Source organism: Hyla sarda, unplaced genomic scaffold (genome assembly GCF_029499605.1).
Source record: "Hyla sarda isolate aHylSar1 unplaced genomic scaffold, aHylSar1.hap1 scaffold_516, whole genome shotgun sequence".
Taxonomy (NCBI): Eukaryota; Metazoa; Chordata; class Amphibia; order Anura; family Hylidae; genus Hyla; species Hyla sarda.
The window spans coordinates 40,800-55,640 of NW_026610527.1; the positions used below are offsets into that span (position 1 = coordinate 40,800).

A 14,841-nucleotide genomic window follows, 5' to 3' on the forward strand; every position below is an offset into this window, starting at 1 on the left:
CAGCTCTGGGGTATAATACAGGATATAACGTAGGATCAGTACAGGATAAGTAATGTAATGTATGTACACAGTGATCTCACCAGCAGAATAGTGAGTGCAGCTCTGGAGTATAAAACAGGATATAACTCAGGATCAGTACAGGATAAGTAATGTAATGTATGTACACAGTGACCTACCAGCAGAATAGTGACTACAGCTCTGGAGTATAATACAGGATATAACTTAGGATCAGTACAGGAAAAGTAATGTAATGTATATAAACAGTGACCTCACCAGCAGAATAGTGAGTACAGCTCTGGGGTATAATACAGGATATAACTCAGGATCAGTACAGGATAAGTAATGTAATGTATGTACACAGTGATCTCACCAGCAGAATAGTGAGTACAGCTGTGGAGTATAACTCAGGATCAGTACAGGATAAGTAATGTAATGTATGTATACAGTGACCTCACCAGCAGAATAGTGAGTACAGCTCTGGAGTATAATACAGGATATAACTCAGGATCAGTACAGGATAAGTAATGTAATGTATGTACACAGTGATCTCACCAGCAGAATAGTGAGTACAGCTCTGGGGTATAATACAGGATATAACTCAGGATCAGTACAGGATAAGTAATGTAATGTATGTACACAGTGATCTCACCAGCAGAATAGTGAGTACAGCTCTGGAGTATAATACAGGATATAACTCAGGATCAGTACAGGATAAGTAATGTAATGTATGTACACAGTGACCTCACCAGCAGAATAGTGAGTACAGCTCTGGGGTATAATACAGGATATAACTCAGGATCAGTACAGGATAAGTAATGTAATGTATGTACACAGTGATCTCACCAGCAGAATAGTGAGTACAGCTCTGGAGTATAATACAGGATATAACTCAGGATCAGTACAGGATAAGTAATGTAATGTATGTACACAGTGATCTCACCAGCAGAATAGTGAGTACAGCTCTGGGGTATAATACAGGATATAACTTAGGATCAGTACAGGATAAGTAATGTATGTACACAGTGACCTACCAGCAGAATAGTGACTACAGCTCTGGGGTATAATACAGGATATAACTCAGGATCAGTACAGGATAAGTAATGTATGTACACAGTGACCTACCAGCAGAATAGTGACTACAGCTCTGGGGTATAATACAGGATATAACGTAGGATCAGTACAGGATAAGTAATGTAATGTATGTACACAGTGATCTCACCAGCAGAATAGTGAGTGCAGCTCTGGAGTATAAAACAGGATATAACTCAGGATCAGTACAGGATAAGTAATGTAATGTATGTACACAGTGACCTACCAGCAGAATAGTGACTACAGCTCTGGAGTATAATACAGGATATAACTTAGGATCAGTACAGGAAAAGTAATGTAATGTATATAAACAGTGACCTCACCAGCAGAATATTGAGTGCAGCTCTGGAGTATAAAACAGGATATAACTCAGGATCAGTACAGGATAAGTAATGTAATGTATGTACACAGTGACCTCACCAGCAGAATAGTGAGTACAGCTCTGGGGTAGAATACAGGATATAACTCAGGATCAGTACAGGATAAGTAATGTAATGTATGTACACAGTGATCTCACCAGCAGAATAGTGAGTACAGCTGTGGAGTATAACTCAGGATCAGTACAGGATAAGTAATGTAATGTATGTATACAGTGACCTCACCAGCAGAATAGTGAGTACAGCTCTGGAGTATAATACAGGATATAACTCAGGATCAGTACAGGATAAGTAATGTAATGTATGTACACAGTGATCTCACCAGCAGAATAGTGAGTACAGCTCTGGGGTATAATACAGGATATAACTCAGGATCAGTACAGGATAAGTAATGTAATGTATGTACACAGTGATCTCACCAGCAGAATAGTGAGTACAGCTCTGGAGTATAATACAGGATATAACTCAGGATCAGTACAGGATAAGTAATGTAATGTATGTACACAGTGACCTCACCAGCAGAATAGTGAGTACAGCTCTGGGGTATAATACAGGATATAACTCAGGATCAGTACAGGATAAGTAATGTAATGTATGTACACAGTGATCTCACCAGCAGAATAGTGAGTACAGCTCTGGAGTATAATACAGGATATAACTCAGGATCAGTACAGGATAAGTAATGTAATGTATGTACACAGTGATCTCACCAGCAGAATAGTGAGTACAGCTCTGGGGTATAATACAGGATATAACTTAGGATCAGTACAGGATAAGTAATGTATGTACACAGTGACCTACCAGCAGAATAGTGACTACAGCTCTGGGGTATAATACAGGATATAACTCAGGATCAGTACAGGATAAGTAATGTATGTACACAGTGACCTACCAGCAGAATAGTGACTACAGCTCTGGGGTATAATACAGGATATAACGTAGGATCAGTACAGGATAAGTAATGTAATGTATGTACACAGTGATCTCACCAGCAGAATAGTGAGTGCAGCTCTGGAGTATAAAACAGGATATAACTCAGGATCAGTACAGGATAAGTAATGTAATGTATGTACACAGTGACCTACCAGCAGAATAGTGACTACAGCTCTGGAGTATAATACAGGATATAACTTAGGATCAGTACAGGAAAAGTAATGTAATGTATATAAACAGTGACCTCACCAGCAGAATATTGAGTGCAGCTCTGGAGTATAAAACAGGATATAACTCAGGATCAGTACAGGATAAGTAATGTAATGTATGTACACAGTGACCTCACCAGCAGAATAGTGAGTACAGCTCTGGGGTAGAATACAGGATATAACTCAGGATCAGTACAGGATAAGTAATGTAATGTATGTACACAGTGATCTCACCAGCAGAATAGTGAGTACAGCTGTGGAGTATAACTCAGGATCAGTACAGGATAAGTAATGTAATGTATGTATACAGTGACCTCACCAGCAGAATAGTGAGTACAGCTCTGGAGTATAATACAGGATATAACTCAGGATCAGTACAGGATAAGTAATGTAATGTATGTACACAGTGATCTCACCAGCAGAATAGTGAGTACAGCTCTGGGGTATAATACAGGATATAACTCAGGATCAGTACAGGATAAGTAATGTAATGTATGTACACAGTGATCTCACCAGCAGAATAGTGAGTACAGCTCTGGAGTATAATACAGGATATAACTCAGGATCAGTACAGGATAAGTAATGTAATGTATGTACACAGTAGGGGAGATTTATCAAAACCTGTCCAGAGGAAAAGTTGCCCAGTTGCCCATAGCAACCAATCAGATTGCTTCTTTCATTTTTAACAAGACCTCTGTAAAATGAAAGAAGCGATCTGATTGGTTGCTATAGGCAACTGGGCAACTTTTCCTTTGCACTGTTGTTGATAAATCTCCCCCAGTGACTCCACCAGCAGAATAGTGAGTACAGCTCTGGAGTATAATACAGGTTATAACGCAGGATCAGTAATGTAATATATTTATTAAGTTCTGATCTTTGGTTTGTAGATTATATCTAGATGTAACACAATTATATTAATATCCAGCGAAAGAAAAGCTGTGTATGCTGTCAAAACAGATAAGATACATACTATAGTGTTATTATCCAAAGTGAACAGATCATCCATATCAGCTGTCGGTTTCTTCTAGGGCTGGGCGGTATGACCAAATAGGTGTATCACGGTATTTTATTTTTTTTTACTTACGGCGGTTCCACGGTATATAACGGTATTTTCACCCCCCGCCCCAATCATGTGACCCGCCAGCACTGTTCTGCTCCCCCCAATTAATGATCGGCCCAGCGGGGTACTACTCACAGATGTCACCTTCAAGCACTGCCCTCCTCTTCTTTGTTGGGGGCCGCTGGCGCTGGAACTCATTGTACGCCAGTGGACTCCAACCTGCGGACCTCCAGTTGTTGCAAAACTACAACTTCCAGCATGCCCGGGCTGCAAAAATACAGAAAATAAAAACTTTTACTTACCTATGTCGGCCACACGCTGGGGAATGGAACGTTGGACAGCCGTCAACCTATCACCAGCCGCAGCGATGTCCCACCCCGGCCAGTGATAGGCTGAGCCCACTGTCATGTAAGAAGCCAGCCAGAGCTCCTTACATGACAGTGGGCTCAGCCTATCACTGGCCGGGGCGGGACATCGTCCCCAGCGTGTGGCCGACATAGGTGAGTTACAGTTTATTTTCTTTATCTTTTGCAGCCCAGGCATAGGGATACAGCATACAGCAGTGGTCTCCAACCTACGGACCTCCAGCTGTTGCAAAACTACAACTACATGCTGGGAGTTGTAGTTTTGCAACATCTGGAGGTCTGCAGGTTGGAGACCACTGGCGTACAGTATAGAGTTCCAGTGCCCGGCGGCCCCCAACAAAGAGGAGGAGGGCAGTGCTTGCGGGTGACATCTGTGAGTAGTACCCCGTTGGGCTGATCATTATTTGGGGGGGCAGAACAGTGCTGGCGGGTAACATAGGATTAGTTCCCCGATGTGGGGACAGCACTGCGCTGGGCTGATAATACATTCCCGAGGGGGAGGGGCCCAACCGGTATTGCAGTATGGGGGAAAATTCATATCGTGCAGCCCAAAAAATTCGGTATTCGGTATGAACCGGTATACCGCCCAGCCCTAGTTTCTTCTAGTAAGTTTTTCCATCACAAAGAGAAGAACTATGTCCTTTCACCCCCTCCCCTCCTGTTAGGGTAGGTTCACATTATTATCACAGAAAACACACTAAAATATAACTTTTAATAATAATCATTAAAATGCCCAAGCAATGAAAATTCCAAAATCCAATTGTGGTTATCTACCATCAGAAAACACAGAAAAGTCTGATTGATCTTATTACTGATAAGATACAATGTACAAAAGCCAACAATCCATGAATAGATATATGCTCCAATGTCGTGGAGACTTACAGTCCAATTAGAGTCAGATATAAACATTCACTAAGGGAAGGTACAGGGGGTAGGGTAAAGAGGGGGGGGGGGGGCTAGGGAAGTATCGGCCTATGGATGTGTGGCCACTACCTACTATCCCTTATCTAGTGGTCCCTGGATCTCTATCCCTGTGCTCTGGAACCTACCCCTACCTCTGCTATGCTAACCCTGACTAAAAAACTGTTAGGAGGCTCACTGTCTCACTAAATGGTACTGCCTATCTAGTAGGATAGGAGAAGGAAAGATAGACCTATTGTCAGTTACCAATGGAGACTGAGGCAGCCCAGGGTATGTCTAGGGAAGCTTAGACAGACTAATGAGCAATTTCTCAAAATCTATTTATACTCAAAAAGAAGAAGTATATTCAGAAAGGCTCTCTAGGTGTTGAGCACTGCTGGACTAATGTCCTTTGATAGATATGTACTGCTAGGTATATTAGGGATACATGCATAGATATATTTATAATGTATATTTGATGACAAACACCATATATCATTTTCAGAAATATTGGATTGTGGAGATAACAAAAGAATCACCTCCACCGGTGATGATGAACCACACAGAGTATATGTTATTCCTAACAAGAGTACCCAGAAACAGTGGGAATGTTGATAAATTCCCAGAAAATATATTATTCCCTATGGGCATTTCCAATAGCAACCTGCCCAAAACGATGTTTATCAACATACTCTGTGTGGTTCATCATCACCGGTGGAGGTGATTCTTTTGTTATCTCCACAATCCAATATTTCTGAAAATGATATATGGTGTTTGTCATCAAATATACATTATAAATATATCTATGCATGTATGATCCCTAATATACCTAGCAGTACATATCTATCAAAGGACATTAGTCCAGCAGTGCTCAACACCTAGAGAGCCTTTCTGAATATACTTCTTCTTTTTGAGTATAAATAGATTTTGAGAAATTGCTCATTAGTCTGTCTAAGCTTCCCTAGACATACCCTGGGCTGCCTCAGTCTCCATTGGTAACTGACAATAGGTCTATCTTTCCTTCTCCTATCCTACTAGATAGGCAGTACCATTTAGTGAGACAGTGAGCCTCCTAACTGTGTTTTAGTCAGGGTTAGCATAGCAGAAGTAGGGGTAGGTTCCAGAGCGGGGCCGCCCTTTTAAGGTCGTACACTCCGCCTAGGTACAGGGGTAGAGATCCACGGACCACTAGATAAGGGATAGTAGGTAGTGGCCACACATCCATAGGCCGAGGGGGGGGGCGGGGAGTACAAGCAATACCCTCAGAGGGTTTGAAGTTCCCCTGACGTCCACTGCACTCGCCAAGAGCGGCAGCTGGGGGCATTGAGGAGTGGCGTCAGAAGTGCCGCCCGTCACTGCTGGTAGCCGCCACAGCTCACAGCCTCTCGGTGAGTGCAGTACAGAGGATGTCAGGAGAACGTCAAACCTGCAGAGAGCCCCTGCACCTGAGCTGCTGGCCAGGTAAGAAGAACAACCGGGGAAGGAAGGGGAAAAGTCATGTGGCATGATGTTGGGATGATTTGGCACAGGGGGGAATGAAATGGCATAGGGGGGAAGAACGGGCATGGGGGATAAAGGGGGGAATGAACATGTACAGGGGGTGGTAAATTTGCACAGAGGGTAATATAGGGGGAATAAAATGGCACATGGGGTTCAATGAAGTAGCATTGGAGGGATCAAGAGGGGAAATAAAATGGCATGGGGGGGGGGAGATGAAATAGCACAGGGGAGTGATAAGGGGTGATTAAACGGCATAATTACACTCTGGAGTGAGTACAGTACAGTATTCCGTCATTTAGAAAGAATTGAGCCTTTTTTCACCACTAGGGGACATCTCTCAATAGCGGACACTTTCTTGTTCCCCTTGAGTGTCCGCTATTGGGAGATTTTACTGTATTAGTAAGCTAAAGGAATAGTGCGGTGAAAAATAACTTATCCCCTATCCAAAGGACAGCTGTGACCCCCCACGATCTCCTGAATGTGATAAATGGAGGAGGGCATGTCGGCCACGGCATCCCGCGGGCTTCAGAACGGCCGCTTCCGCCAGACTGCCGGGGCCCGTTCAGGAGATCGCGGAGGGTCCCAGCGGTCGGATAGGGGATAAGTTATTTTTCACTACACTAAGTCTTTAAATTTATTATACATTTTGGCATCATTCACATGTCTCTTATGGTTATTTTAGAGGAAGGTGGATCTGTGAATCCCTTTAATCTCTAGGACAGTTACTACATGTCAGTGAATGGATACCTGTGCATAAAAAGCCCCTTTTGCCTAAAAGAAAAATACACCTGGAAGTTTTAGGCCGAGGTTGTTGTTCTGTCATAAACCAGCAGTACCAGGCTGATCAGTTCTAAGACTAATCCAGACATTGTGGGAAGACTAAGAAAAGGGAATAGAAATGGTAAGAAGGACATCATCCCAGGTATATAATGATTTTCTTTTAACTCCAATCTGTCTTCATCTAACTATCTTTATTTTTTAAGCTTTTATTTTAATAAGATCAATATTACAGTTTGGATCTCAGTTAAATTCCAGGTTTAGTACATGTTGTGATATTAGACAGGATGACAAAGTAAATGTTTTATAGGGCATGTTCACACAGCATGGATGAGCATTTTCTGAGGTTCTTATATTTCATGGAGCTAATCCACAACTTCTGCCATAATGAATCTTTAGTGGAATATCCCAATCAGCTGCATGTTCATTGTTCCATGCTGAATCCTGAAGGTGTGAACATGGCCTTAGTGCTGATCTGCTGCCTCATTCCGAGCTGCCGCTGCCCTTAATGGCCATTGGGTATTTTTGCATTGACAGCTTCTAATTGATAGGAAACTAAGCAGTAGACGTGAAATCCAGCAGCAGGGAATGAAAGACACAGACGTCTCATGAACTTAGTGCTAAGAATAAGCGCGGCATGAATCAGCCGCCACACACTCCGCTTACTAGAAACATGCCGCTCCTGCTGCCTTACTCTTTTGTGTTCTCTCAAGAAAATCACAAATGTAATTTGCTTCCTGTAAATTGTGTGTAAATATGTGCGCTTGGTTTTACTAGAATGTGAATATCATGTGGCAGACTGTGAAGCACTTCTTGGTGAAAACGGGAACCCCAATTACTACACATTACAGGAAACATTGAATCTTGGTGCAATGGGGCAGTTCGTTTTATTTATGGGTGGTTAAAAAAACAACAAAAAAAACTCTTTCCAATGTCTTATTATTACAAATTGTATTAGATGTGATTGAAGGTTAAAAACATATAAAATAGAACATCTCTAAAGAAACAAAGACTTTGTCAGCACTATACCTCCCATTTCATGGATCTCTTCTAGAAACCATCAGTATGGTGGAAAGTATGTGCAGTCAGCAATCACCAGCTCGTCTACACAACCATGAACTTGTATATAGTTTCTATTAGGGCTAATATGGGTTCTCTACCACTGTAAGCAGATTTGAGCCTCTAGCAATAGAAGTAGCCACTGGCAATGTAACACCTGTAAACAAATAAAGGATTGGCGTGCTGTTGTGAGAATGAAAAAAAAACTATTATATATTTATTATTCAGACAGCAAGGCTCCAGTCACAGGATCCACAAGCTCACTGCAGAGACTGCGCATTCTAGCATCCGTGCTGAGGCTGCTGTGATCACAGGACTGGAAACTTGCAACAACATTTTACAGAAACTCAAAGAGCTTATCAGTCCTGTGAGGGAAATATATTTGAATTCATTTAATTAAAGCTCTCTAGTGTCTGGCCATATTCACGAGAAGTGTGCAGATTCTACACAGTGATTATTGGCCAAACAGGGCCCATAAAGCCCTATGTAATACGGCCATTTACACTGACTTCTCAATATCTCTATGTTCACACAGCGGAATTTCAGAGCAGAATTCTGCAGGAATATTCCGGTCGAAAATTCCACTGCAGCGGAGTCCCACTGATTTTTTATCAAGGCATCACAATCACGGAGGTGCACAAGTGCTTTAAGTTAAATAAGACACTTGTTTATTTGCAATAATAATACCCTTGCTTCGTCAGGATAGGTACTAACTAAGCAAGGGTCCCCTCGTGAAACGCTTTGTTTTTACCTGTGGTATTTCAAACAAACAAGTATACTTAAAGCACTTGTGCACCTCCGTGATTGTTAAGCCTCGATACAATTTGCATCGGAAAAGCAATAGTTTTTTCTGGGAGTAAGCAAGCTGTATACTCCTAATCAACATATTCTGCAGTATTACCGCCATCATAGATTACCAGTTTTGGATGTTGGGCTGCCACGAGGAACTCAGAGTGTCATATCACTCATACATGCGCTGAACAATGTTTTGTCTGCAGCGCAACATGAAAAGGTGAGGGGAATCTCTCACTTTCTTCTTTCAGATCCATTTCACAAAAGGATACTGTGTATTCCATAATTTTTTATTTTTAAGATTTAAGCGCCTGCACCCTGTTGCCTTTTTTTTTTCTTTTTTCACATGGTATAACTGATTTCAATAGGATTCTGCTGTATTGTGCACACAGCGGAATTTCTGCAGCAGAAATTCTGTTTTTGGCTTCCGCAGAAAATAGACTTGTCTATTCTTTCTGGGGATTCTGCTTGGAAATACACTGCAGTCTGTACAGATGGCAAATTTCCGAGCAGTCCTAGTGCTGCTGCATCAAATAAACGTGGAGTATGTCCACTCATATTTTCCGGCGTACATGCCCCACTTTTTTTGGCCATGTGAACATGGCCTAACGATCCCGAATGTACACAGTGGCCCACATTTATCATTGTATTTAGACTGTTTTTTGTGTCTAAAAAAGGCGCAAGCAGGGTTTTTTGCGCCTTTTTTTTTGCCCCTTTTTGTTTACACATTTCTTCTGATTTTGAGTTGCAATCCACTGAATTTGAGTTGCAATCCACTGATTTCGGCAATGCACATGATATAGAAGGGATTTATCATTGCGCCTTTTTGTAAAAAGGAGCAAAAAAAGGCGCAAAGCCATTGAAAAGTCTCTAAAACTACACCAGCCCAGACATGGTGTAGCTTTTTGGTGTATGTGTAGACAGAAATTTTAGAAAATGTGGACCTGCACAAAATTTATCAAAGCTCTTTTACCTTTTAATAAATTTGGTGCTCCTACACATTATCAGCACACAAAAAAAAAGTGTAAAAAAATGCTTAACTTGCACTGCAATGATAAATGTGGGCCAATGAGTTCCAGAGTCTAGCACCTAAGTCTAGCACCGGATTTATGGTCCACCCCAGTCTCTTCTTCCCTCAATGACAAGCTCTCTGGTCTCTCCTTGCCCCTTTGTCCCCCAAAGACGAGCTTTCCAGTCAGCCCCAGTCTCTCTGTCCCTCAATGACATGGTCTCAGATTTTCCCTAGTCTCTCCATCCCCGATAACAAGCTCTCTGATTAGCCACAGTCTCTTTCCCTTGATGAAACGTTCTTCGGTATGCCCCAGTCTCTCTATCCTCAGATATTGTGCTCTCCTTTCTGCCCCAGTCTCTCAGTCCCAGATAAAATATTGGAGTCAGCAAGGGGAATAAGGTAGTTTTTATTACTTTATACATTTAGCAGGTAGTAATATTATTTATCAAATATATTGGAAATCCCCTCTATAGAAACGTTACAGAAAATATTCAGAATTTCCAACCTGATGATCTCAATGGAAATCTATGATCTGGGAGTAAAAACTACATAAAAGTAATTCTCCAAAAATAAACCAAACCACATAGCTAAATTCAGCCAAGAAGATGCCCTTCAGTCTGTTCTGGTTGCCTGTTGAGCTTTAAAAGTGTGCTTGGGTCATACATATACTGGCATTCTGCAATGAGCTCCACATCCTAATCTTTTTTACTGCAATGAACAGTGTCTCCAATGGCCTCTTTATTATATTTGAAGATTCCAAACTGAATGGAGAGGTGGCCAAAGCGGCATTGGCAAATGAAGACTGTCCCCACATAGACCAGACAATAACGCCCGATGAGGGCCTGTCCTTTACGCAGTCTAGCACTAGAGAGAAAGGTGGACCCTACTTTCTCCTTTCACCTGAGGAATATCCAAGCCCGCCTGATGGAGGAGTAAGAAAGGGTATGTAGATGAGTTTTATCCCAGGAACTCCTATGCACGATAGCCCAGGACTGTGTTAGTAGGAACACAAGATGTAGACTCTTCATGTCATAGATGTTGTATACTAGATCTCTGCAACAAGTCTTCCACTGTACAATGGATAGTGAGAAATGTAGGGCAAACCTGTAAATGCTGCATTCACCTGCCCAGCCCTAACCCACAATGTGCCTGTGCCGGTAAGATGGTGGCGGTGCTCCGTGTAGCAGGGAACCTACTGTCTGAGCCCAGTACTGTTTCTGTGTAGACTCAAGACTGTTACAAAACACTCAGCTAAATAACACAATGACACACAGAGCCTTTCATTTCATGACTTTCATGGTTTGTTTAGTATTGTAAGACCCTAAAAACACTTCAGGTTTCTGTCCACAGAGATGGAGATGGCTGGCATTGCCTCAGCCGGGGGCAGGTAGAACCCCCCTTCCCGTTCCCTCAACAACTATGCTGCACATACATCACATCCCTTCCTACACACCAGAGCTCGTCTTCATTACAGGCAATGTCTATCACCCAGAAACAAGCTTAATGTGAACAAATGATAGAAAAATTAAATGGTAGAAATGTTTCTGTCATCAATTGTCGGCCCATCAGTCGTATGTTAAGAGCATTGTTATTGTTGTCATGATCTGATTCCATTGTCTGCCGACTTGTTCCCTCTGCATGCATAAAAGCAAGAAAATGGCTGCATGCTATGTCTGTAGCTGCGAGCAAGTGGGTGGTATCACTATGGCAACAGGAGGAATTGATGTGTGTGCGACATACTGCAAACGCTGCATTGCCATCCTTAAATTCAATCTCGGAGGCTGCGGCATCAGATAGTAATTGAGAATCCTAGTATACAGGTCATGAAGAGAGCGTGCTACATGTAGAACACAGAGCAGGGCTGCATGGCTATCGTCTCTAAATGGTTTTCCCTCCAACATGCTGGAAATATTGCCAATGCATGTGGAAGGAAAAGGCAGCCCTGAGGTACAAAACAAAGCACTTACATAAGACTAGGAGCAGACGTGCACCATGACCTATCCTCTGTCATCTCTCGTCTTGTAATCTCTCCATAGTTTGGCTCCGCTGGATTTTGTTGCCAAGTGATACAACTCTGAGCATGTAACAGTGCATGGGAATCCTGCTGAAATGGCTACACTGTTGACTTCATTTTTAGTTCATTCAACTTTATGATCCACTGCTGTACTTTGCATTCCATCTTCCAAACAAAGGTTCTAAAAAAAAATAAAGTCCTACCTAAGTGGGTAGAGCGCCCTCCAGTGTCTGCACATTGCTTCACTCTTCTCTCTCCCATTCATCTCGTAGCATGGATCAGTAGCAGAGAATGGTCTAACCAGCTTTGTAATCATTTCCTTACTATGTTTCCGGCAGTCGCACCGCGGTGCCACTGATCATAAGCTGTAACACAACAGAATAGAGACATGAAGGAAACTATTCTGGCGGGCCATATGCTGCATGATCTTGGCATATAGGACCAAGGGTGGATGCACCACATATGATAGTGTCTTGCTAGTTTAATGCTTTTCTCTTGGCTAACATTGGATCACACTGGCTGCTGTCATTTTGTGGAGAAAAAAAAATGGAGACAAAAGGAAGAATCGTTATTTCTCAGGATATTCTTTGAGCCATAGGAAACCTGCAAGAGTCTGCGCCAGTAGGATGATGTGATGCATGGGCACCTATTAAAGTAGAAAGCAATATTCAGCTGCATGGAAATGATATCTAAGTCCCATTGGAGAAGAAAGATGGCTGCCTCTGCATGTAGCTCTTCTACTTTTTTCCATTTTTCTTTCTAAAAGTTATCAACAAGCTTGAATGAAAAGGCGGTGGAGGAGTCTTAAGTCTTCATTGTATTCTTTACAGGCATGTTTTTGCAAAGAGCATCGTGTCATTGCTAAATATGCAAACAGAGGCAGCCATGGCATCTTGGGCTGATGTGCGGGAAAGAAGCGCCGCGTTGTACTCACCCGGACAGAACCTCTGCATGTGGACAAACATATCATCAGGCGCCAGTACAGAGAGCGATGCCTCATCCGCTGCCAAAATGTACAACTGTAGAGGAATCTATTTATTTATTTAGCATGAATTGCATGATGTAAAAAGCAGAGGATTCTGTTCTGAGGTCAGATGCATATATTTTCTTTTACATATATTATGTAGCAAATGGTAAACCTTTTAAATTGTACATTAAATTGCTCTAGGTTGACTTTTTATACCCAGACTAACTGCTCCAAACAAGAAGTGCCCTCTGGCAGCCATTGGTCACATTGACCACACGCTGTATATCATCGCTGTACGGACATTTGAATAGTCGGAATTTATTTTCCTGTTTTCATTGGCATGCTTGTGAATATAGAGCCTATATGGAACCTGATAACACTTGGCCTCCAGTGACTGTCCAGATGAGGCCTCTTGTATATTATCAGTGTATAAATGAAACATGGCGGTAATCCCTAAAGATTGTTCTTATTAAATAATCCACATGGATTTCAAACATGAAATGTGTTATTTCAATCCCAGGACTTGAAGTATAAAATCAGGAAACATTTGACATTTGTCAGTAAGAACAGACCTGCATTGTATGCAAACTCAGATGTTTTGAGTAAAGATGCATGCAAACTGTTATGCAAAAACAAAGATGCATGAAATAAATTTTGTATTGTAATATCTACTGCCTGCTCCATAGCTGGGGGGGGGGGGGGGGGCTGATGATGGTCGCTTACACAGTGCAACAATGTTGGCATATACAGGTGTAGTAACATTTGACTTGACCTTTAACACGTTACACATTGTTCAGTTCAATGATACGTAATACAAATGCCAAGTCTGCAACGTTGAGAGATGGAAGGAGACACTGCAGGTTTCATTCTGTGAAGTGAAAAGAGAAGATTTAGTGCAAAACTGCAAAGAATGGCAAATCTAACAGGTGCAATGCAAGATGATGGTGTCCATCATGTGACCACAACAATCCTGCACTGTGGTAAGATGATGGCCTCCATACTGTGACCACAACAATCCTGCACTGTGGTAAGATGATGGTGTCCATCATGTGACCACAACAATCCTGCACTGTGGTAAGATGATGGCCTCCATACTGTGACCACAACAATCCTGCACTGTGGTAAGATGATGGCCTCCATACTGTGACCACAACAATCCTGCACTATGGTAAGATGATGGCCTCCATACTGTGACCACAACAATCCTGCACTGTGGTAAGATGATGGCCTCCATACTGTGACCACAACAATCCTGCACTATGGTAAGATGATGGTGTCCATCATGTGACCACAACAATCCTGCACTGTGGTAAGATTATGGCGTCCATAATGTGACCACAACAATCCTGCATTAAGGTAAGATAATGGCCTCCATACTGTGACCACAACAATCCTGCACTGTGGTAAGATGATGGTGTACATACTGTGACCACAACAATCCTGCACTGTGGTAAGATGATGGTGTACATACTGTGACCACAACAATCCTGCACTATGGTAAGATGATGGCCTCCATAATGTGACCACAACAATCCTGCACTGTGGTAAGATGATGGCCTCCATACTGTGACCACAACAATCCTGCACTATGGTAAGATGATGGCCTCCATAATGTGACCACAACAATCCTGCACTATGGTAAGATGATGGCGTCCATAATGTGACCACAACAATCCTGCACTGTGGTAAGATTATGGCGTCCATAATGTGACCACAACAATCCTGCACTGTGGTAAGATTATGGCGTCCATAATGTGACCACAACAATCCTGCACTATGGTAAGATG

General features: G+C 42.2%; 2 protein-coding genes across 4 annotated transcripts in view; one reads left to right on the forward strand and one right to left on the reverse strand.

Annotated features, from left to right (window-relative positions):
* LOC130338255 (potassium voltage-gated channel subfamily C member 1-like) overlaps positions 1-13,055 on the forward strand; it is a 38,497-nt gene extending 25,442 nt beyond the window's left edge. Inside the window, exons 3-4 of one of the 2 annotated variants that reach the window (XM_056553982.1) lie at positions 10,827-11,015; positions 12,918-13,055. In XM_056553982.1, the coding sequence (XP_056409957.1) occupies positions 10,827-11,015; positions 12,918-12,952 (224 nt within the window). In that variant the 3' untranslated portion in view covers positions 12,953-13,055. The remainder of the gene's footprint in view (positions 1-10,826; positions 11,016-12,917) is intronic. The other variant, XM_056553983.1, reaches the window with a different exon arrangement.
* A 122-nt stretch (positions 13,056-13,177) lies between these two features.
* The window catches only part of SERGEF (secretion regulating guanine nucleotide exchange factor), a 136,323-nt gene continuing 134,659 nt past the window's right edge, over positions 13,178-14,841 (reverse strand). For both annotated transcript variants that reach the window (XM_056553981.1, XM_056553979.1), the window contains one exon: positions 13,178-13,922. In XM_056553981.1, the coding sequence (XP_056409956.1) occupies positions 13,918-13,922 (5 nt within the window). In that variant the 3' untranslated portion in view covers positions 13,178-13,917. The remainder of the gene's footprint in view (positions 13,923-14,841) is intronic.